At 47.0% G+C, this 23,738-nt stretch overlaps 1 protein-coding gene across 1 annotated transcript in view; it reads left to right on the forward strand.

The window, feature by feature from the left end:
* PSMA2 (proteasome 20S subunit alpha 2) overlaps window positions 1-23,738 on the forward strand; it is a 161,210-nt gene that overhangs the window by 89,715 nt on the left and 47,757 nt on the right. The window contains exon 5 of the mRNA XM_086964872.1: window positions 17,187-17,268. Coding sequence (XP_086820998.1) covers window positions 17,187-17,268 — 82 coding nt within the window. The remainder of the gene's footprint in view (window positions 1-17,186; window positions 17,269-23,738) is intronic.

A 23,738-nucleotide genomic window follows, 5' to 3' on the forward strand; every position in this document is an offset into this window, starting at 1 on the left:
GCGGACAATCTCCTTCTGTATATCCGGCATATAGTAGCAGATCTGACACCCATTTGGACGGCCCTGGCGGAATTTGCGGAGGCATCTGGCCTTCAGGTAAACTGGGACAAATCCACAATCTATCCCCTCCATCACTCCCTAGCCCCTCGATAGATAAACATCGGTCCACAAACTCTGCGCTGGAGCACGGGCGCTCCTCGTTATCTCGGAGTCCGCCTATAACACTCTCCCACTGACCTCTACGAGGGCAACCACCCCCAGGTGTTAGCAGGCATTCGGTCATCAGTAGAATTCTGGAGACGCCTTCCAATGGCACCAATCGGCAGGGGGACCATAGCCAAAATGATCATAGTTCCTCGACTCTTATATTACTTTACGAATCTACCCGTTGTCCCACCCAGCAGTTTCTTCCGTGAATTGGATTCACTCCCTCGTGCGCTCATATGGGGGACAGGCCGATGCCGTATCGCGCTCATCAAACTACAGCTGCCCACCACCCGGGGGGGTCTAGGCGCCCCCGCCTTTGAGTCGTACTTCCTGGCTGCGCAGCTCCAATGGCTATCGTATTGGACGGCAGGGCGGCACACTAGGGAGACCCACACCACACAGGGCCCTATTCCTGTTCCTGAGCTCGGACGGCTATTGCTCCCAGGCACCAACCCCCGCCGGTCTTATCCTCTGCAGGTATCGATGGCTCGCCGATGTATGCTACGGATCCATCGCATCGCGGCTGGGACCCCATGCTTCTCCCCACGGCTGCCGCTGATCGGCTGGCCAACCGGAGAGGCTTACTTCATGTCCGCAAGGCTCCGTGCGTGGACGGCAGCCGAGATCACAGAGGCAGAGGGGTTGTTCGCAGAAGGGCAGCTCCGCCCATACGAACAGTTCATGAAGGACTATGACACCCCCCCCCCCCCCCCCCTGGACAATTTCAGACCCACCGCCAACTTATCACTGCCTATCGCCCACATTGTGATCTACACCTCGGCGAGCCTGCGACGCACCCAGATATCCACACCATCCTGTACATGGGCATAGGTCGACATCTAGTTACCTGGCTGTACAAGTCAATTCGCGAGCTTGCGCACAAGCCCTTGCTTACCCTAAGAGCCACTTGGGAAGACAAATTCGGAAGCCAACTACATGACGGGGAGTGGACCAGGGCGCTAGAATTCCCTAAGAAGGTAGAAACGCGAGATTCAAGAACATTCAGTTCTACATCTTACATAGAGCATATCAAACACCGGCACAACTTCAGCGCTTCTATCCCGATACGCAATTCCTCTGTCCTAGATGTCATTCACCTGATGCACACTTCCTACACATGTTTTGGAGCTGCCCGACTTTGCAGTCGTACTGGCCCGCCATACTCGCCTCTGGCCGCACCCTCACAGGACTCACGGACTTAGACTCCTGGGAAGCAGTGGCCCTGGGGATATTCCGTAGACCAAAAACACACAAAGTGCAGGTCCGCTTCGCTGCATTGTCCTTGCTCCTAGCTAAAAGAAACATCGCCATGCAATGGCGGACACCCTCGGGACCCCCTCTGGAAGCATGGGTAGGGGCAGTGCGGAAATGAGCTCTTGCGGAAGAGGAACTCTTACGAGAGGAGGAAGCCAAGGGCCACCGCAAATACCCTATATCCATGGAGTGGACTATGCTATTGCACCAGTTTAAACAAGCGCATGCACGCCCAACCCCCAATACCCCCCAGTCACCTCCCAGGATCCACACAACGCCTACACCACAATAGGATCCCTTGGCAAGGGTAGCCACAAGGGGGGCCCTCCCCTCGATCTCCCCCCACCCCCCTTTTTTTCTCCCGCCCGCGCCCACCAACAGTCGCCAGAACATCCCACCATGCGCCGCCCATTGCACCCTGACGGGGACTATTTTATTTATTTAGTGTATTTTGGTATTGCGCACAGCTACCCCAACGGGGTGTCTACACTCTAACCGATAACCGCCATACGCTATCTGCGCCCCCCCCCCTTCCTGGCTTGTAACGGCTGCTGTCCAGACATTACCCAAGATCCGGAATCTCAGATCTTGTCTCCACTCCTCTTCTCCCTCCCCTCCCTGTCCTCTCCCATACGAAGACCACGGTTTGTTCCCCCTAGTTTCTTTTTTCCTCCTTGTTATTTTCCTTGAACTCACACCTGGACAATGCCCATTGTACTAGTTTCCTAATCGTTCCAGGCATATGGACACAGTCTATTTTGTTGTAGAGTCCTCATGTGTATTCATCCCACTGGGACGCCACCAATTGCCCTTTGATGTAATGTGAGTACATTGAAAATGGTAATAAAAATATTTTTTTTTTAAAAAAGAGGTTCTTAAAATGTTGCTTGGACAGAAGTAAGCGTTTTCCAAAAAACCAACTAACTTTTTGTGGCCTACAATGTAAGAAGAAAAGGCTTTACTCTTAACGAAACAGAGCATCTCTTGATGGATATCCAGAGCCATTCTTTTGTGTTATCTAAAGGCAGGTCGCCCTGGGAACTCTAAAGTACAGGCTCATTCCACAAAAGCGCTATCCACTTTCATGGCATTGTTTGCGGGGGGTTTCGTTACCATATCATTGCTGTGCAGCAACCTGGAAGAAGCCACACACTTTCATGCGACCTTACTTGGATTTAGACGTCCTCAGGGATGCAGCAATTGGACAGGCAGTTCAACACATCTTTTTTAATAAAGGTGAGCCTTTTCAGTCTTCCCACCTAACGCTTAAACTGTTTACGCACATTTTTCTCTGCTATTTTTTTTAGTTTCTCTATATTCGGGTTTGCAACTTCATACGTTATATCTTTGCAAAATATGCTTGTTACTGCTTTCTATTCAGATTCAAGCATGTAATCTATGAAGGTACCAATACTGGAGTAAGAAGCCACGTTTCTTACCTGTAAATGCAGTGCTACAGTTTTTGAATCTTTCATAGATTCACATGCGACCCACTCACCTCCCCGGAGAAGCTCAACTTTTTTTTTCTTAGTGTAATACTAGAAATACGCACTAGTGCTTTGAAAATCGGAAGTACTGCAGCTTCTCTCAGAAAAGTTCTAAGGGGAGATATCTTAAGTTTGTACTTTTTAGGTCTTGCCTGAGCCAGCACATGCGCTGCTTGGCGAGACATTTAATAGGTGGTTTCCAAAGTGCTGGCACAGGCTTTTTGTGGCCTAAAGCTTGCATTTATGTGAGTGTGCACACGCGCAGCAGTCATCTGTCTATCCTCCGTTGATCGCGATTACTTTCCCTTTCGCCGCACAGCCGTGTCACTTTCACGGCCGCGCAGCCAATGCTTGTTTGCTCTTGCTTTGTCGACCAGCTCCAGGAGTGTCACTTTGTCTCCCACCTGTCCGTCTCGGGGTTGTCGCTGTTTATCGCCCCCACCATTGTCTTCCCCCGGTTACGTCTGACATTGTGCTCTCCCACAGGTCCCCACCTCAGCCCCCCTTCCGTTACTCCCAGGTTCCTGCAACAACGCAACTTTCCCATCTGTGCGGGTTTCTCACTTCCTCTCCTGTTCCCTCCCCAGCCTTGTGCTAGTCTCCGCAGTGAGAACGGCTGCTTTACACTCACTCCCTCCAGCCGTCCTCGGGCACATGTGCCGCGGTGCTCATATATGTTGGCAGGTTATGCGGACAGATGGCGCAAGTTCATCTCAAAGACTTTCGGGGAAATCGTAACTGACATCCCTCCGTCTGTGCGTGTCTCTTTCTCGGCCTGCCTCTGTGCATACTTCTGTCTGTCTGTTTCTGTGCCTGTCTGTTTCTGTGTGCTGTGCTGTTACAAAGGGGGCGAGTTCTGACAACCCACCTACCCCCTGCAGTGTGGCATTGTGACTGTTATTTAGTGGGAACAAAACTGGACTCTGTCCGTTTTCAGGTGGTGTTTTTTTATGCAGGCTGGAGTGTCATTTACTGGAGAAGGGGGTTCAGGGGAGAGGATATTGCTTTATTCGTCTGCAGTGTGAACACAGCACATCATTATTGTCGTGACTCTAATCCAGTATTTAAAGAGTATAATGTTGCGTTGGGTAAATACTGATGCCATTAAAATTGCGCTGGCTGCTTTTTAAAGAATGAAGAATTAACTTCCAGGGTATGTGGTGTTGATTTGCTTCTGAAGTGCAGATGCTCCTGTTGAGTGACATTTATAGAACTGTCAGGTGTGTTTTGTTGTAACCAGAGGCAAGAGTTGTTAACCAGCATCAAAAGAAGATTTTTGTTGTGTTTTATTTGGTGATGTGGAGTTTGGTAAACAGACGCGTTTTCTATGTATGCTGTCAGTCTGTAGAAATTGTTAGATTTCTGTTGGCAACCGTTCAAACTAGTAAATACAAATATCCCCAAAAAATCTGATATAAGCACTGCATTTGTGTGCATCTGAAAGTGCATGTTTTCATCTCGGACTGACCGAGACCTCATACGTTCATCCATCAGTCATAGGCTGGTTCAAACTAGAAAAAATGAACTAGCATTGCCTCTCCTGTGCCGATCAACTGTGAAGTAATAACCCTTCGCACCAGACTAACGTAATAAAGTAAAACACATCCAGATCATTGCAAAGCTCTTTGTTATGGACATCTTGAGAAAATTAAAGTATTCGTCTAATTCCCATGCTCTCACAATTTAATTAACCATGGGTGGCAGCCTAAGAAATTCGCTAATATTAACACACTTGTTTGAATAAACTTTCTTCCTAATATCGAACAACATTAACATCATGTTAGCATGGGTGGGTAAGGCACTCATAACACACCAGTGTTACATTTTAACATTTTTATGCATCAATCAAACATAAAATTAGATGTTAATGCTCTATTAGTTTCACCATGGTAATTCAAATAAAATAACTTGCAGCATATGTTTTTTAGTATGTAGCCTCTATCAGAAAATGTAGAAAAAATACATTTCCCATGCGGACCACATCCAGTCTTGCAATTACTAATTGTCCAGAACTGGAATTTCCAGAACAGTACAATTAAAAATACATTTTTAAAATGGCACTTTTGCTAAACTGGTTCAGTGGAGAGATGCAAACCTATTAACAAGCATTGACATAGCCAATAAGTCTTGCCTTTGGGACCTTATAAGTGTTTATTTAGCCAGCACAATATCCTTGGTGCAACAACATCAACTGTTGCATGGCTAAACGCGTATAAGGCCCCAAAGGCGAGACCTATTGGCTATGCCAACTTAATTCGTGTTCATGTCCATTTCAGCTAACAGAGCTTCCTGCTTGCGCCCTTCTTGGTTCTGTAGCCGCCTCGACGAGACGAGCTACCTCCTGGCGCGAACATCCATCTTGGAACCTTTAATCACCCAATGGTAGGTTTCTCTCCGCACAGCTCTTTGCTGTTTTCCCCATAGCTTGTAGTATTCTAGATCCTGAACCATCATACCGCTACTTGCTATCTGCCGGAATGTGACTCAACGGCTCTCATTTGTTCTTCTTAGGAATTCTGTTGACGTCTCTGCCTGGGAACTCTTACTTTAAACACTGACTGTTCCTTGGTATATTTCATTAGGGACCCGCCATTCGCAGAAGCAGCTTTTCCTCCGCCTCTATCCTTTAGAACCCATTCACACCGGTAATACGACTCTAGGACTCTTTATCTTCTTATCTACCTCGCATCAACAGTGAGTCTGGGTTTTTGTTACCCACCCCTGTCTCTGTTTCCCTGATAACTTTGTTTTTTAAGGTTCTTTGTATTAATGTGGAAACATATCTTCTTGTTCCTTTTTCTTTTTGTGCGCCCTCACTCACGGGCACCTTGTCTCACAGACTAGTGCCTACTCTGGTTCATCAAGTTATTAGCACAGTTTTGCAGCCAAGGTAAACAAGCATTGGCATAGCCAATAGGTCTCGCCTTTGGGACCTCAAACAGTTGATGTTATTGCATTAAGGATATTGTGCTGCATAACTAAATACTTATAAGGTCCCAAAAGCGAGACCTATTGGCTATGCCAATGCTTGTTTTAATAATGACTGGAATATGTTACTAAACAAAAAGGCCTAAGGTCTCTTATGTTCTATGTCTATTATGATTCAGAAAAGGGGGTGGTGATGAACAGAGTGTCTGAATTAAGCAGACCACTCTTACCCAGTCCAAAGATCAGGGCTTGATCCATCACCGTTTTTTAGCTCACTGCACCATCCCAGCTCAGAACTTGGCTATATGCAAATTAGTCTGACCCTGGCCCAGTGCATCATGGGAACAGGGCAGACCAAACTACCAAGCCAATTCTTATACTGGGAAGGAAACAAGCTACCGGGGACCGGTTTCTGGCATTTCAGCCGTCTTCGGCCCGGCTTGCTTGAATCCTGATGGTGCAATGAGCTAGTGACTCACATCTGAGTATACCCTTCCACGCTTATGGTGGACAAAAATGATTCAGAAAAGGGGGTGGTGATGAACAGAGTGTCTGAATTAAGCAGACCACTCTTACCCAGTCCAAAGATCAGGGCTTGATCCATCACCGTTTTTTAGCTCACTGCACCATCCCAGCTCAGAACTTGGCTATATGCAAATAAGTCTGACCCTGGCCCAGTGCATCATGGGAACAGGGCAGACCAAACTACCAAGCCAATTCTTATACTGGGAAGGAAACAAGCTACCGGGGACCGGTTTCTGGCATTTCAGCCGTCTTCGGCCCGGCTTGCTTGAATCCTGATGGTGCAATGAGCTAGGGACTCACATCTGAGTATACCCTTCCACGCTTATGGTGGACAAAAATGATTCAGAAAAGGGGGTGGTGATGAACAGAGTGTCTGAATTAAGCAGACCACTCTTACCCAGTCCAAAGATCAGGGCTTGATCCATCACCGTTTTTTAGCTCACTGCACCATCCCAGCTCAGAACTTGGCTATATGCAAATTAGTCTGACCCTGGCCCAGTGCATCATGGGAACAGGGCAGACCAAACTACCAAGCCAATTCTTATTCTGGGAAGGAAACAATCTACCGGGGACCGGTTTCTGGCATTTCAGCCGTCTTCGGCCCGGCTTGCTTGATTCCTGATGTGCCAGAAACCGGTCCCCGGTAGCTTGTCTCCTTTCTGGTGAAGAATTGGCTTGGTAGTTTAGTCTGCCCTGTTCCCATGATGCACTGGGCCAGGGACAGACTGATTTGCATATAGCCAGGTTCTGAGCTGGGATGGGGCAGTGAGATAAATAACGGTGATGGATCTAGCCCTGATCTTTTGACTGGGTAAGAGTGGTCTGCTCAATTCAGACACTCTGTTCATCACCACGCCCTTTTCTGAATCGTTTTTGGCCACCATAGGTGTGGCAGGGTATACTCAGACATGAGTCCCTTTCTCACTGCTCCATCAGGATTCAAATTAAACAATTGACAGTTGTATAAGTGCCCCTGAGGGTAGGGAGGACGTGCAGTCGTGAGGGTGGTGTAAAGAGGGATAGTGCGAGTAAAAACACGTATTCATCAAACAATAATATCAATTCGCTGTCAAGCAGTAGAAAGATCACAAATCAACATAAACGTTTACAAAACACATGCCTCATTGTCCATATTATACACATATTAAGGGTAGGAGGAGGCTGTGTGGAGAGGGTGAAGAAGTCGACGTTTCGACCCAAATAAAGCAGGTATCAATGGAATCCTTGCAGGAGGGTCTTCATCAGGACGAAAGGGGTAACGGGGCAAACAACCCGAGTTAAATAAATATATCCGGTAAATGAATAATATTTAAAAAATGACCATATCGCAAATATTATGAGGGTAGACGATATAACGTGGGCATACCTGATTTAATCAGAGTTGTATGGGATTCAGTAGAGGAATCAACATTGAGCATTCAATCCTGGGAGAAATCAATAAATTGACTATTAGAGTAATGATCATTATTACTGGTCATATTCATAGAAAAGGGCTAGAGAAGGTGTGGACTTACTTGGAAAATAACAGTATCCCACAGGGGATATGGTGGAAACGATCCGGGTACTGGGCTGGGCGGAACGGCTTTACTTATCTAAAAGAGGGAACATTATTCAGAGGGGGGGGTTCAACCGAGCTGACATTGCTCATGGTGTAATATGAGAAGGCAGGTCGGCGAGGCTTACCGAATTGGGTAGAGTGAGTTTATCCCCAGCTGTAGAAAAATGTCCGATAAAATCAGGATAATTATCCTAAAAGGAAGAAGGGGAGGGGAGTCAGTATTGGCGACTGCTGGAATTAGAAAGTCATAGTGCGCGCTAATATCGGGAACCGATATCTGGCTTACCGGTCGGTCTGTCATTCAGTGAAAGTCAGGCGTCTCTCTCGGCTTCCTCGAGGAGAACGCTGGGCTTCCTGGTGCTATGGTTGTCATAGCAACCGAGGGTCACGTGACTGTAAAGAATGAAAAAAGACTAAGGAAGTGGCCCGTTGTCAGGGCAACTGGTCACACATTTGGAAATGGTGAAGGAGTTTTAAATGACGATCATGTCATAGATCACGTATATTGAGTGGGAGGAATAAATTACAATTTGAACAGAGAAAGTCGCCTGTAATTGCGATGTATCCCTAGGTTGGATGATTAATCAAATCATCCCGAAGGGTCAGTTAAATACCACAGAGATATTGATTGGGGGAGACCAACTCATCGAGTGGCGCATTTGCGAGTAAATAGAAGACTTAATAAGGAGGTCCAACAATACAGATACGTATCGATAGGCAGTTACACCGCGGACCTATCACAAGATGGTCAAGGCGGTGAGCGGGGGAGCATGTTATGACCTTAACTTACAATCAGGTGCAAAGCATCCATGACAATGTATTCAAGATGTTGTCAAACAAATTCGGCCAGTTGCACTGCGGACCTATCTCATGATGGTCAAGGCAGTGTAGATTAGCAGAGCAGAATACAAATAGAGATATACCATAGGGAAACACAATATATATAACCATTATGAGCTTAATAGGTTAGTACAACCAGATTATAAAGCATAACATAAACTGCGTACCTGTCATATGATAGTAAAGGCAGTCTAGTCATGGGCAGTACGTCTAACACATATACAGTGCACCGCTTATGGTAAGGACTTTGGACAAGATATACAGTGTTCACGGTAGAGTAGCAAGCTGAGAGAAAGAACTGTCGTGTTCATTTAATCCTTGATGGATGGAATTGAAAAAGAACATCCATTTAAGTTCTCTGATGTTCAGTATAGTAGAGATATTTCCACCCCTGGGGCCTAAGGTGGCTTTCTCAATAACAACCCATTTTAAACTCTCTGGTGGATGAGCAGCTGATTTAAAGTGATCTACAAGGGGAGCCCCTACCACTTCGCACCGTATTCTGCTCATATGTTGTAAGATGCGTTGTTTTATCTTTTGTTGGGTTTGACCAATATAAATAAGATTGCATGGGCAGACAATGGCATATATCACCATGGAGGTGTTACAATTAGTTAGAGTTTTCAGTTGGACCTTATTGTGGTTATGGTGGAACTCTTTGGTCTGTATAGTGCTGTCACAGGTTTTGCATTGATTGCATCTGAAATGGCCCATTATGGGTTGAAGATTCCATAATGACATAATGGACGGTGCTTCCTTGGTGGGAAGTAGAGAGCGTACCACATAGTCTTTTACACTCTTAGATTTTCTAAAAGCATGAAGAGGGTTGTCAGGGTGTTCAATGTCATCTGAGATCAATGGCCAATGACGGTTGACGATTTTCTTGATTAGATTACTCTTGGTTGAGAAGGTGGTGACGCACACAATGCGATCTCCTTGGTTGCTGGTAGAGTCCTTGCCTTTCAAGAGTTCCTCACGAGGATAGAACCAGGCTCTCTTTCTTGCCCTCGTAACAAGTCTTTTAGGGTATCCACGTGTTGTTAGACGATTCAGTAGATCCTCTGATTGTTGGAAATAATGTTCCTTAGTGGAACAGTTCCTACGGATGCGCAGAAACTGCCCAAACGGCAGATTGTCCTTTAGTGCACAGGGGTGGTGGCTGCTGTATTGGAGTAGGGAGTTCCTTTCAGATGGTTTTCTATAGAGGGTGGTTAGGAGTTGACCTTGATGGTGGTAGATGGTAATGTCCAATAAATCTATTTGTTGATTATCAGATTTGATGGTAAATTGTAAATGAGGTGATTGTTGATTCAGCCAGTCATAAAATGCAGTGAATGAGGTCAAATCACCATTCCAAATAATCAAGATGTCGTCTATATAACGAACCCACATATTGAGGTGGTCTTGAAAAGGATTATGGACATTCAATATGTTGTTGTCTTCGAAAGATGCCATGTATAGAATGGCTACGTCCGGTGCAAAGGGAGCCCCCATTGCTACACCTTTGATTTGTAGGAAGAATTCATTTTTAAACATGAAATAATTCTTCGTCATAGCAATCCGGAGAAGTGCTATGATAAATTCAGTCGGAACTTGCGTAGGCGCTGGTCGTGAATCCAGGTATCTTGAAATGACGGCTAGTGCTTCTTCTTGCGGAATGCAGGTATACAGGGATACCACATCACAGGTGGCCATTAGTTGAGTCAACGGGTTAAATGGTGCATTCTCAACCAAATTGATGGTTTGTAGGGTATCCCGTAAGTATGTAGGTGTAGACTCTGCCAGAGGTTTTAGGAAGAAATCAATATATCGTCCGGGTGGCTCTAATATAGATCCACACCCCGAAACAATCGGGCGTCCAGGCGGATTGATCATGTCCTTATGAATTTTCGGCAGTGTGTAGATCGTTGCCAGACGGGGATGTTGCTGATTGAGATAATCAAATTCAGTTTTTGAGAGGAAGCCAAGATTCAATCCCAGTTGGGTTATGTCCAAGATCTCACGTGCTATAGCATTTGAGGGGTCAGAACGTAATTTCCGAATACTTGTAGTTCTGTCCAAATAAAACTTAAAGCACATTTTGATATCCAGAGAGTGTAGTGTTCGTTAAGCTGACATTTGAAGATCAGGAAAAACTGACTTCAGAATCACAGGCTCATTTAGACGAAGTCTGTTGGGGCTGTGGGAATTAACTTAGGGTTTTGGGGGTGGGGAGGGGGGGTTATATAGCGCAAACTATAACCGAGGGTTTGTGTGAAGAATAACCCTATCGACTCTGGAAGAATTTATCCTGGATGGTGAAAGCCTGAATCTCAAAAACCCTTCTTGCCGATGTAAGAGCGAGGAGGAGAGCTACCTTCCTGGGAAAATGTTATATCTGCTTTGAGGATAGGCTCAAAATGATGTTTTCATTGACTGTGAAAGTACTGTTTTTAGCTGCCACAGCAGAGGGGGGCCTTTACGGGTAGAAATGTCCTGATTAATTCTATGAAAAATTGCTTAATGAGTCTGACAGACCACAGGGATGGCACTTTGGGTGATCCCCCTCAAGCGAAAAATGGCTGCAAGATGTACCTTGAGTCATGAGCTAAGCTTGATTGAGCAAGGTGTAAAAGGTAAGGTAAAATCTCTTTAGGTGAAGAGGGGATGAGTGTACTTTAGCTCTCTGACACCATGTGCAAAACCTCTTCCACTTTAAGCGATATGTTTTGTTAGTACTGTATGCCTTCACCCTGGCTTGAAAATCACTGCAATCCGAAGGAATTTTCAGATGTCCAAATTTGTGGAACTCTGGGGGCCAGGCTGATAACCGAAGAGATTTGAGGTCTGGATGTAGAACTTGTCCCTGGCTCATCGTCAAAAGCAATGGGATTGTTTTGGTTTGAATTGAATTTGATGCTGAGCTGAAAGGATGAGAAGCTCCTCGAACGAGTGCGGGTGGGGCCAGGCTGGGGCTATGAGTATCATCTTGCAGGGCTCTGCCTTCATCTTCCTGAGGAGTTTTGGAAGGAGAGGAATTGGAGAAAAGATGTAGGCAAATATGCTGGACCATAAAATCGAAAGTGCATTTCTCCATGACTCCGGATGAGGCTGCCAACTTGTCAAGAACTGGTATTTTGTGTTGAGGAGGAAGATTTGGTCCAGTTTCCGTTCGTGGCAAGATGTTTTCAGCCTGCTCTAGGTGTCACTATGGCGTTTTGGTTTCCTGGTACATGCTCTGCAGACAGATGTATTTTGCGGTGGATGGAATATTTCCAGATTAGCTGATTTTCCTGGGACAGCAGGTGAGATTTGGTACTACCCTGTTTATGTAGTGCATCGTCGTATTGTCTGAAGACTTTAGAATCATGGGCAAGAAGGCTTATAGAGCAAGATGTACTGCCCTCAACTAGAGTAGATTGATGTGAAGGCTCCAATGGGAAGGTGGCCATTTGCTGCTGACCCGGAGATCTTGAAGATAAGCACCCCACCCTTCCAGAGAAGTCTGTTTTATCACTAAAGGTGAGGCTTGAGTCAAAGATGGTAGATCAATTGAAAGGTATACAGATTGTGCTCATCAGGTTAGCGACTTGACCATAGGTGGAGTGACCTGTATGATGTTGAAAGTTGTTGAAGTCTGTGCGCGTTGGATGTCCAGTGCTTCTTGAAGCGGTTGCATGTGCAAACAACAGTATAGGATTACATGAATGCAGGAATACTTCATACCCAAGGGTAATTTGTAAAGACAAAGGCAAAGGGAAAGGGACTTTCGTTTTGTACTAGTCTTGCCAAAGCCCTCTGCTTTCGTTGCCTCTCCGTTGTGGGGTATGCTCTGTTTAGTGTTGTCCAGCATGGCTCCTAGGAACGTTATGCACTGTGACGGTTAAAGGAATGATTTGTCTGTATTGATAGTGAAGCACAGCTCGTTAAATAGGTGTATGCAGGCCATGGATGGTGGACGCCTTTGAGGACTTGTTGTAAGGAGCCTTGACCAACCAGTCGTTGAGATAGGGGAAGACTTGATGTCTTTGTTTCCAGAGGAAGGCCGCTACAGGTGCTCAATAAGTCGGATAAATACGGGCAGCAGACTTGAAACCAGAGGGTAACACCCAGAGCGCATAGTGGCTGCTGGCTACCATGAACTTGAGAAATTGCCTGTGTTTTAAATGGATGGGGACATGGAAATATGTGTCTTACAGGTCTAGGGACGAAATGTGATCCCCTCTGTTGATGAGTTGCAGAAGAAACTGGAGTAGAAACCTTCACTTCTCTGAGAAAAAGGAACTCTCTCTATAGCGCCCCTCTTGAGCATGGTTCTATCTCCCACCTGTGAAGGCATAGCTATTTTTGGATGGACAGTTGAGGTGTGTTTGAGGGAGGTGTTTGGGTGAATTCCAAAGTGTGTTTAAATTGAATTAGATTTAGAACCCATTGGTTGGGGGTTATTTTTCCAACGGTGCAGATGGTTGGTTATTCTCCCTGCCACCTTGGTTGCAAAAGGGAGGGAAGTAGCCAGCACGTGGATGAAGTCAGTGTCTATCCTTGCCTTGTCCAGATTCTCCTCTGGGAAGAGATTTGTTTTAGGCGGTCGATGGTGGTTGTCATTAATGGTACTGACGCCAAAATGGTTGGTTTGTGGGGGAATATGTGGGATATCAGTATTGTTGATATCGACCTCTATAAGAAGGTTGCCCTCTTCCACGGGTGACCTAAAAAGTGCAGCTTTTTGTACTGTAAAGTCCCCAACGACTTGGCTATGTATGTGTCCCTTTTTCTGGTTTTAAGAGCATCGTCCATGTGTTTCCCAAACAAAGCCTCTGCATCATAAGGTAAATCTAATATTTTGGTCTGGACCTCCGGCCTGAAAGTAATAGCCTTAAGTCAGCCTTGACGACGTAATACCGCTGCCCGAATCTAGTGGTAGAAATGTACATAGCGCAATTGACTATCTGACTGTTCGCTCACCCTCTAGCAATCTTCTTTTTTTTTTTTCTTTTTTTTTTTTTAGCTCTAGAAGAGTGTCCAGATATTGTGAAGTTTCGGATCACATTTGCCGATCGTATCATCCAAATAGAACCAGTAAATGTGTTGCTCCTACTGTGAGCTCTAACCTGGCTGAAAGGTGCTTCCTGATGTTATTGAGGCATCTACCCTCTTTGTCTGGAGATGCTGACTGGGATGAGGAGGGATTGCTGGATATTTGCTGTGCTACCTGGGAAATAGAAGTCTGGTTTGAGGTGAAAATTAGGCAAGCTGGTGCGCCCTCCGGGGGCCATGTATGTTTTTTATCAAGTTGAGCCAATACGGCTTGTACTGAGGCTGGGATGCGCATAACCTTCAAGCCCTGCTCTAAATGTAATCAATAATGAGCATGACCCAAACCGTTTTTCGAAAAGGTTCTTTGAAACCTTAAGGAAAACAGTTATTTTGTTTTCCGGGCATAGACATTTTGAAACGTTTTGCTACTCTTTCTAAGAGGTTGTGAAAAACCCCTCATGTCCTAAGGAGCAGAAATCGCCCAGGTGGTGATGGAGAGGATAGTGTTGGCAGCACGCAGTCACTGGATGACAATCGGAGAATTCACCACCTTCTCTTTCCTCCCCAGATGAGGTGGGATCCTGTTGTTGCGATACTTGTGGAGAGCGGACTACTGTTGGAGGCGTATGCAACTGTTGCGCAGGCGGAGCAGTTGGGGCCTGAAGAGGCGCTGAAGCTGTGGAAGCTGGAATCTGTTGAACAGGAGTAGTTGTTGGAGGAGACCTTTTCCTGTAATCTGACAGCATACATTGTAAGACTGATACAAGCACTGATGGAAGACAACCTGTCTTCTTGGTTTTGTTGAGGGTGTTGGTAGTGCTACTGAGGGACACAATAATCCTGTTGACAATTATCGCCTTCATCAGAAATGTCCTGGTATTTCACATTAAGCTGTGAAAGGCTACATGCAACATCAAAGAGGCTATCATTTTAAGAGAATTCATCATCCAGTAGATGCGAAAGCAGCAGTGAAGGCACCTTACTTGGAGATGTATAAACCGGTGTGAGCCTTTGTTTTAAGCTAATCTCTGCCTAAATACAATTTTTCTGTAGTAGTCGAGTATGTTCGTGTCAACATGAGTGATTTCTGTCTCCTAGTGGACAAAGGAATTGCAGTTGACAAGGTAGACACCATTGACAGTAGGGTTGTTGTCATCGATGGTGTCAACGGCAGTCGATCTCGAATACATGGCTGGTCGATTATGAAAACGCTGCTGTGGACACTGATAGTGTCGGTGGTGGATGCTGTTGATGCTGCTGTGACGGTTATGGTCAACGGAAGAGTTGACGATAATTTTCTCATCGGCGAAGATGCGGTTGACGAGCCATCAGTCAGTGGAGCAAAAGCAGGCTTTTTGAATGTGTATTTCACATGCGGTGGTGGTGTTGGAGGCTCCGAAGTTGATTTTTGAGGCCCTTAGGAGGAGAACCTTGAAGCTTTTTCCTCTTTCGTGCTGTAGAAAAGGCACTTTTATGAGGTGAATTGGAAGACCTGCAATGTGTATGAGTGGCCTGAGAGGTCTTTTAAGATTCCCTTTTTGGTGGTTTATGCATGAGATGAATGGGCTGCAGAATCACCCCTAACTTTCTTTAGAGGCGTTTTGGAGGAAGACATAGTGTCACGCTTCTCATGAGACCGGATTTTCTCTGTTCTTAAGCTGTTGCAGCCCTAGAAGGCGTCTCCCCTCAAAGTTCCTCAGTTTTAGAGGAAAATGTGCAACATACCTTGCAGTCTATCATATTATGCACAGGATAAAGACAATATATGCAGTCCTGATGATGGTCATCAAGGTGTGGCCTCTTCTTCCTGCAAGTGCCACACAGCCTGAAGAGCCTTTTTTGTGTGCCTGACATATTGAAAGTCATTTTGAGACACCCAACCAACGGATACAGAGTCTTAAGAGTATATCTGTACATTTTGAAGAGAAAACTCTGTAGAAAAAGTCTTCAAAAACAGTTCTGACAAAAACTGAGCAGAGCTCATTGGAGACTCTTTATCTTGATGTGCGGTAGAAAATCATCAGGACTGGAGCTTCTCAGGAAGGTTCTGCGGGGTGGTGTGATCTAATTGGTTGACTCTTAAGTTTGCTCCTTTTTTCAAATAATGACTAGAATATGTTACTAAATCAAAAGGCCTCTATTTCTATGTCTATTGTGACATTACTTTTGTAAGGTGACGGGTAATGATTCAAGCATGTGCATCTATGAAAGTTTCTAAACTGGAGTAACCTTATATTTAAATTTTATCTGCTTTTACCATTGCTAGAGAGACAAATCGCATAATATATACAAAACACGGAACAAAGTCAGCAATGTCCTCCCCTTAAAGATGGTAATCGGCAGGGCCTTACCCCCAGAGCTTTAGAGAACACGGGGTCTGCTTACCTCATCAATGATATACAATGATCTATTCAGCAGGGAAGGCGATACTCCGGTGGCAGTAGTCGGTTAAGGGCTAAAGGGACTCCTGTTCTGGCTCGCAAAATGTTATGGAGAAACTTAAAGAAAACAAGTCAAGACTCCTCTTTGGCGAGGTAAACACAGCTTTATACTGTCACGACAGGGAGAGTAGCTACCTACACACAGGATGGACTCAATCAGCTGCTTCACAGGCAGCCACTTTTATACTCCCGACAATGCTTGTTACAAAAGTCAAATAATTAATTACTTGGAAGTTGCACATTGGGTAGAAAAACGTTTAATCCCAATGTGTCCCTATCCTTATGATTTTGCACATTCTTCATTGTAATTTTTAACAATGCTTAATAAACTAACTATTCTCTACTCTTGAATGCATGTGTATTTGTGCATGTGCTCATTATCATTCTGCTCCCAAGACCTCTTATCAGATTCTGTGTGCTAATTCAATCTCTTGCTCCTATTCAATCAGGTTTTCAATTTGCAGAGAACACAGAATACTTACCTGTGTGCTAAGATCATAAATTCCTTCAACTTTACAAACACTGGTTTTCCTTTAACTAAGACCTTGGAGGTCATTCACTCTATTTTCAAGTGAACTCTTCACCTCTCTGGCATCGGAATGAATTTTAGGCCTACACTGCTCTTTCACCTCGTATACTTGTATATAATTTTCTACTGGTGTCTGCTGTAGCGTAATTCCTTCATGTTTCATTTCCTCTAACACTAGTAATAAATGAATGTATACTTGTCCTCTGAGTAGTGGTTTAAAAAAATGCAAAGTTCTTTAAATGCCCTCATACTTTAGATGGAGGCTAATCCTCTCAGGTGCGAAGACCACTCATTGTTAGGGGTAGTTGGACTCTATTCCTAGACATGTGATCTCTGCTGCACAGTAGATATGTATGGGCTAGTTTAGTTCAGTGCATTTATGATCTGTTTTCTTTCCACAGTGGTGTTCGACCATTTGGTGTATCATTGTTAATTGCTGGTTGGGATGAGGAAAGGCCATATTTATTCCAGTCTGATCCTTCTGTAAGTATCAAAAACAGTGCCTCAAACATAACCGTTATTTTAAGAAATAAAGGTTTCCTCATTTTAAAAATATCCACATCTTTTAAAAGACAATGAATATTTGGGTAACATGTTGGGGATTGATGTGGATGATGTGCACAGTCCATATAAGCCTGCTGTTGACAACGGTTCCTTTGTTTATGCGGTCCATAACCCAGGATCCAGAGTTTAACAAACATTTTATTTACCACTTTTTTTGTTGCAAACTTTCATTCTTTCTCGGACTTTGGCCATGTCTGTGCTACCTCCAAGGATCCTGGAATTTAAAGCCCGGAGGCAAGATGCACTTTCAGATCCCTTTCAAACCTTCATATATGGTGTATGACCCCATAATGTTTGGCCATTGGTGACTGCTCACAACTCAATCAGGGATCTTTTGGTTAAAGGGTATGTAGCTATTCACCACCTGGCAAAGAGATTCACTTTACCCCATTTTTAGGTCTCGCCTGTCGATGCGCATGCGCATCGAGCAAGGCGAGAGTATTGGCACTTATCCGCTCTTTATCCACACTGCAAGGAATCGTGGCGATTCCTTGCAGTGCACGAGAAATTTAAGCTCAATGCGCATGCGCATTGAGCTTAAATGCGCGTGCCACATGCCCCCAGCCGCCTGCCTTGCCTACTCTCTCTCACAGCCTCCCCCAGCTCCGCCCCCTCACTACTTGATTGCACGGCCGCTAGGCCGTGCCTCCCCTACTCTCCTCCCCCCTCCTCCTCTCCTCCCCTGCCTGCCTGCCGCTAGGCCGTGCCTCCCCTACTCTCCTCCCCCCTCCTCCTCTCCTCCCCTGCCTGCCTGCCGCTAGGCCGTGCCTCCCCTACTCTCCTCCCCCCTCCTCCTCCTACTCTCCTCCCCTGCCTGCCTGCCGTGTCGCACCTCTCCCCTCTCCGCCCCCTCCCCTGCCCGCCGTGTTACGGTGAAAGGCTTGTTTGTTTATTTTACCTGCCGTGTCTCTGCTGCTTCCCCCTGTCCTGTCTCTCCTCCTCTCCCTCTCTATACCCTCCCCCTCCCCCCCACCACTCCCATCAAGTCCCTCTGGCCCTTCCCTCCTCCCCGGACCCCTCCTCCCCTGCCCCCTCCACCCTTTCTTGTTACCACTTGTTGCCAGCTGCCCTCCTTTCGAGCGAGAGGGCGCAGTACAAGTACCTTTGGGTGTTGCTTCTCAAACCTGGTAGTCCGTTGCAGCCATGAGGACCTTACACAAAATGCTCCTGCTTTTGCTCCTGGCCTTCCCTGTCTCCGTGGTGAAAGGTAAGTGTAGACTGCTCTGCGCACTGTAGGGAGAAGGTGTATGCCTTTGGAGATTTGTGGAGTTTTGTAATCTCGTCTTGTAGCGAAGGTTCTGACTAACGACTTCCATTAGAACTTTCATTTAAAGATTAGTCTCCTTTCCTGGCAACATAGGTTTTCTCTTTCAGTAAGCGTCACACCAAGAACTTGATTGCTCTCTTTGGGAAGCATCCCAAGGGAATTTATCGGTTATGGCGCTGCTTGTTTGGGGTTGATTTCTTATATTTTGACTTGTTTTCTTGCTTTACCGGTAGTGGAATGGGATATTTTGAAGGGCCATTTTATTTAAATCCACGGTGAACCATGTTTTTGCAGGACTTAAAAGGGTTACAATGAGGGCTATTTTGTTGGAACCAGTTGTTGCCTTGTGCCTACTTGTCATGATGAATGCCTACGGAAATTCAAAGAGAGAGACAACAAATACTCTAAATTACGGTTGTTTAATGTTTTCGTTTATTGCCTGATGTCTGCACTATATTGACGTTTGAGGAGTGCCTATGGTTTGAAGTCCCTCCCCCCCACACAGTCTTGGGGCTGACGTGTCCATCCATTCATTCTCTGCACGCGCCGCAGACGTGTTGAGTTTTCACCGTACACAGACCCATTGGAGTTGAGGGGATTATAAGGAAATGGGCAGTTGTATCCTGCATTTTAAATTAAAAATCGGGGGTGCGTAAAGGATCAGAATTAATGTTTCGTTTGGAAGATTTTGGCTCACCTGGTTATTTGTCCAGACTATTTTCAGATCTCTACATTACATCATAAAGTGTGTGTGTGTAGAGAAGGCTTTCACATATGGTGCTGTTTCTCACATCTCTGGTAGAAGCCTTCATGTGCCTGCCTCTATGGCACTGGCGCCCACCAACACCCTATGGCAGTTGTTTTAATTATGAAAAGCAGATTTAAAAAAAGACACGTTGTAATTAGGCAAGTTAAGTCTGATTTCAAATATTATCACATTTTCCTACATAGAGGCTTTCTAAGTCACTGCAAAGTGCTATCCTTCAAACCGGTCTAAGTTTGCTCACGATTTTCCCCAAAACTCAAGCCCTATACAGCTAAAAAGTCTAACTTAATTGAGTGGGACATATGTGCTACATAATAACGCAGGGCATTGTCTTTCTCAAGAGCCACGAAACCTATCTTTCATTGAGCTTGTGATGGCTGGTTTCAGTTCTACACTTATTGTATTTTGTCAGGCAAGCTCCCTCATGGAGAGGGGCAGAATTATTCTGCAGGATAGGGTCAAATTTTGCTTTGACTGGCTGTGTGACAGGGAAACTGCAGGAATGTGCCATTTTTAAAAGAATACAGTGCATTCCTGCCTTTTCCTCTGCATTGGCGCTGTTTTGGCTCCCTGGCGCCAACGCAGACAACTTTCCACCATGGTAGAAGAGTGCCTGCGTTTGTATGTTTTTTTTGTTGTTGTTTTTTTTGTGTGTGCACAAAGGACATATTCCTCAACCCCTCACTCACCCTCAACCCCTCCTCCTCGACCCCTCCCCCTCAACCCCTCACTCACCCTCAACCCCTCACTCACCCTCAACCCCTCACCCTCAACCCCTCAACCCCTCACCCTCACTCACCCTCAACCTCTCACCCTCACTCACCCTCAACCTCTCACCCTCAACCCCTCACTAACCCTCACTCTCACTCATCCTCACTCAACCACCCTCACCCTCACTCACCCACCCTCACCCTCACTCACCCACCCTCAACCCCTCACCCTCACTCACTCACCCTCAACCCCTCACTCTCACTCACTCACCCTCACTCACCCTCAACCCCTCCCCCTCGACCCCTCAACCCCTCACTCACCCTCAACCCCTCACTCACCCTCACTCACCCTCAACCCCTCACTCACCCTCAACCCCTCACTCACCCTCACTCACCCTCACTCACCCTCACTCACCCTCACTCACCCTCACTCACCCTCACTCACCCTCACTCACACTCACTCGCCCTCACTCACCCTCACTCACCCTCACTCACCCTCACTCTCCCTCACTCTCCCTCACTCACCCTCACTCTCCCTCACTCTCCCTCACTCTCCCTCACTCACCCTCACTCTCCCTCACTCTCCCTCACTCTCCCTCACTCTCCCTCACTCTCCCTCACTCTCCCTCACTCTCCCTCCCTCACTCTCCCTCACTCACTCTCCCTCACTCACTCTCCCTCACTCACTCTCCCTCACTCACTCTCCCTCACTCACTCTCCCTCACTCTCCCTCACTCTCCCTCACTCCCTCTCCCTCACTCACTCTCCCTCACTCACTCTCCCTCACTCACTCTCCCTCACTCACTCTCCCTCACTCACTCTCCCTCACTCACTCTCCCTCACTCACTCTCCCTCACTCACTCTCCCTCACTCACTCTCCCTCACTCACTCTCCCTCACTCTCCCTCACTCTCCCTCACTCTCCCTCACTCACCCTCACTCCCTCACCCTCACTCCCTCACCCTCACTCCCTCACCCTCACTCACTCTCCCTCACTCACTCTCCCTCACTCACTCTCCCTCACTCACTCTCCCTCACTCTCCCTCACTCTCCCTCACTCCCTCTCCCTCACTCACTCTCCCTCACTCACTCTCCCTCACTCACTCTCCCTCACTCACTCTCCCTCACTCACTCTCCCTCACTCACTCTCCCTCACTCTCCCTCACTCTCCCTCACTCCCTCTCCCTCACTCACTCTCCCTCACTCACTCTCCCTCACTCACTCTCCCTCACTCACTCTCCCTCACTCACTCTCCCTCACTCACTCTCCCTCACTCACTCTCCCTCACTCACTCTCCCTCACTCACTCTCCCTCACTCACTCTCCCTCACTCACTCTCCCTCACTCTCCCTCACTCTCCCTCACTCTCCCTCACTCACCCTCACTCCCTCACCCTCACTCCCTCACCCTCACTCCCTCACCCTCACTCACTCTCCCTCACTCACTCTCCCTCACTCACTCTCCCTCACTCACTCTCCCTCACTCTCCCTCACTCTCCCTCACTCCCTCTCCCTCACTCACTCTCCCTCACTCACTCTCCCTCACTCACTCTCCCTCACTCACTCTCCCTCACTCACTCTCCCTCACTCACTCTCCCTCACTCACTCTCCCTCACTCACTCTCCCTCACTCTCCCTCACTCTCCCTCACTCTCCCTCACTCACCCTCACTCCCTCACCCTCACTCCCTCACCCTCACTCCCTCACCCTCACTCACTCTCCCTCACTCACTCTCCCTCACTCACTCTCCCTCACTCACTCTCCCTCACTCTCCCTCACTCTCCCTCACTCACTCTCCCTCACTCACTCTCCCTCACTCACTCTCCCTCACTCACTCTCCCTCACTCACTCTCCCTCACTCACTCTCCCTCACTCACTCTCCCTCACTCACTCTCCCTCACTCACTCTCCCTCACTCACTCTCCCTCACTCACTCTCCCTCACTCTCCCTCACTCTCCCTCACTCTCCCTCACTCACCCTCACTCCCTCACCCTCACTCCCTCACCCTCACTCCCTCACCCTCACTCACTCTCCCTCACTCACTCTCCCTCACTCACTCTCCCTCACTCACTCTCCCTCACTCTCCCTCACTCTCCCTCACTCCCTCTCCCTCACTCACTCTCCCTCACTCACTCTCCCTCACTCACTCTCCCTCACTCACTCTCCCTCACTCACTCTCCCTCACTCACTCTCCCTCACTCACTCTCCCTCACTCACTCTCCCTCACTCACTCTCCCTCACTCACTCTCCCTCACTCTCCCTCACTCTCCCTCACTCACCCTCACTCCCTCACCCTCACTCCCTCACCCTCACTCCCTCACCCTCACTCACTCTCCCTCACTCACTCTCCCTCACTCACTCTCCCTCACTCACTCTCCCTCACTCACTCTCCCTCACTCTCCCTCACTCTCCCTCACTCCCTCTCCCTCACTCACTCTCCCTCACTCACTCTCCCTCACTCACTCTCCCTCACTCACTCTCCCTCACTCACTCTCCCTCACTCACTCTCCCTCACTCACTCTCCCTCACTCACTCTCCCTCACTCACTCTCCCTCACTCACTCTCCCTCACTCACTCTCCCTCACTCACTCTCCCTCACTCACTCTCCCTCACTCTCCCTCACTCTCCCTCACTCTCCCTCACTCTCCCTCACTCACCCTCACTCCCTCACCCTCACTCCCTCACCCTCACTCCCTCACCCTCACTCCCTCACCCTCACTCCCTCACCCTCACTCCCTCACCCTCACTCCCTCACCCTCACTCCCTCACTCCCTCACTCCCTCACCCTCACTCCCTCACCCTCACTCCCTCACCCTCACACCCTCACTCCCTCACTCCCTCACCCTCACTCCCTCACCCTCACTCCCTCACCCTCACTCCCTCACCCTCACTCCCTCACCCTCAACCCCTCACCCTCAACCCCTCACCCTCAACCCCTCACCCTCAACCCCTCACCCTCACACAGTGCAATAGGTCTCGGAGCATTTGAGTTAGAGCTTTTAGAATTGTTTATGGCTTTTTTTATTTGTAATTCTTTAGCATTGGCTACAGGAAACAAAAATGCTAAAGATTTACAAAAAAAACCCATAAACAATTCTAAAAGCACTAACTCTAATGCTGCAAGACCTATTGCATTTCCAATGCTTGTTGGATAATGCGCATCACCACGTCCTTCTCCCAAACAGTAGGGAAAAAAACAAAAGTAACTAAAGGTCCAGATCGAAATCTTTGTCCTTCTCCATATGTGCTGACTCAAAGTAGCACCTTCCTACAGGATGCTGTCCATGTTCTCGTAAACAAAGCTGAACTGCTAGTCTAATGGACCAGTCTGCATTTGAATGAAATGATACAAAAATCGGGCTATCTCTAATACACTTGTCCCTGTTTCTTCCTGAGTTGAAAAAATGTTATGTGAAGCCTTTTCTTGGGGTCCTGCAGTAGTGGGTGTCCTGAGCTATATCTTGTGTGGATTTTATTTACCAGTAGTGTCCCATAGTCCCCAATAACGTTTTAATCTTAAGTGGATAACCAAATGACTCCCTTTAGGCAGTTGATTATTGAGAGACAGCAGAGTTGAGAGGTTTTGGTTTACTTTAAGTGATGGGGGCTAGAACCACAAATATAAGATTACACCATAATTGGCTCTCAAA

Source organism: Lissotriton vulgaris, chromosome 4_1, assembly GCF_964263255.1.
Source record: "Lissotriton vulgaris chromosome 4_1, aLisVul1.2, whole genome shotgun sequence".
NCBI lineage: Eukaryota > Metazoa > Chordata > Amphibia > Caudata > Salamandridae > Lissotriton > Lissotriton vulgaris.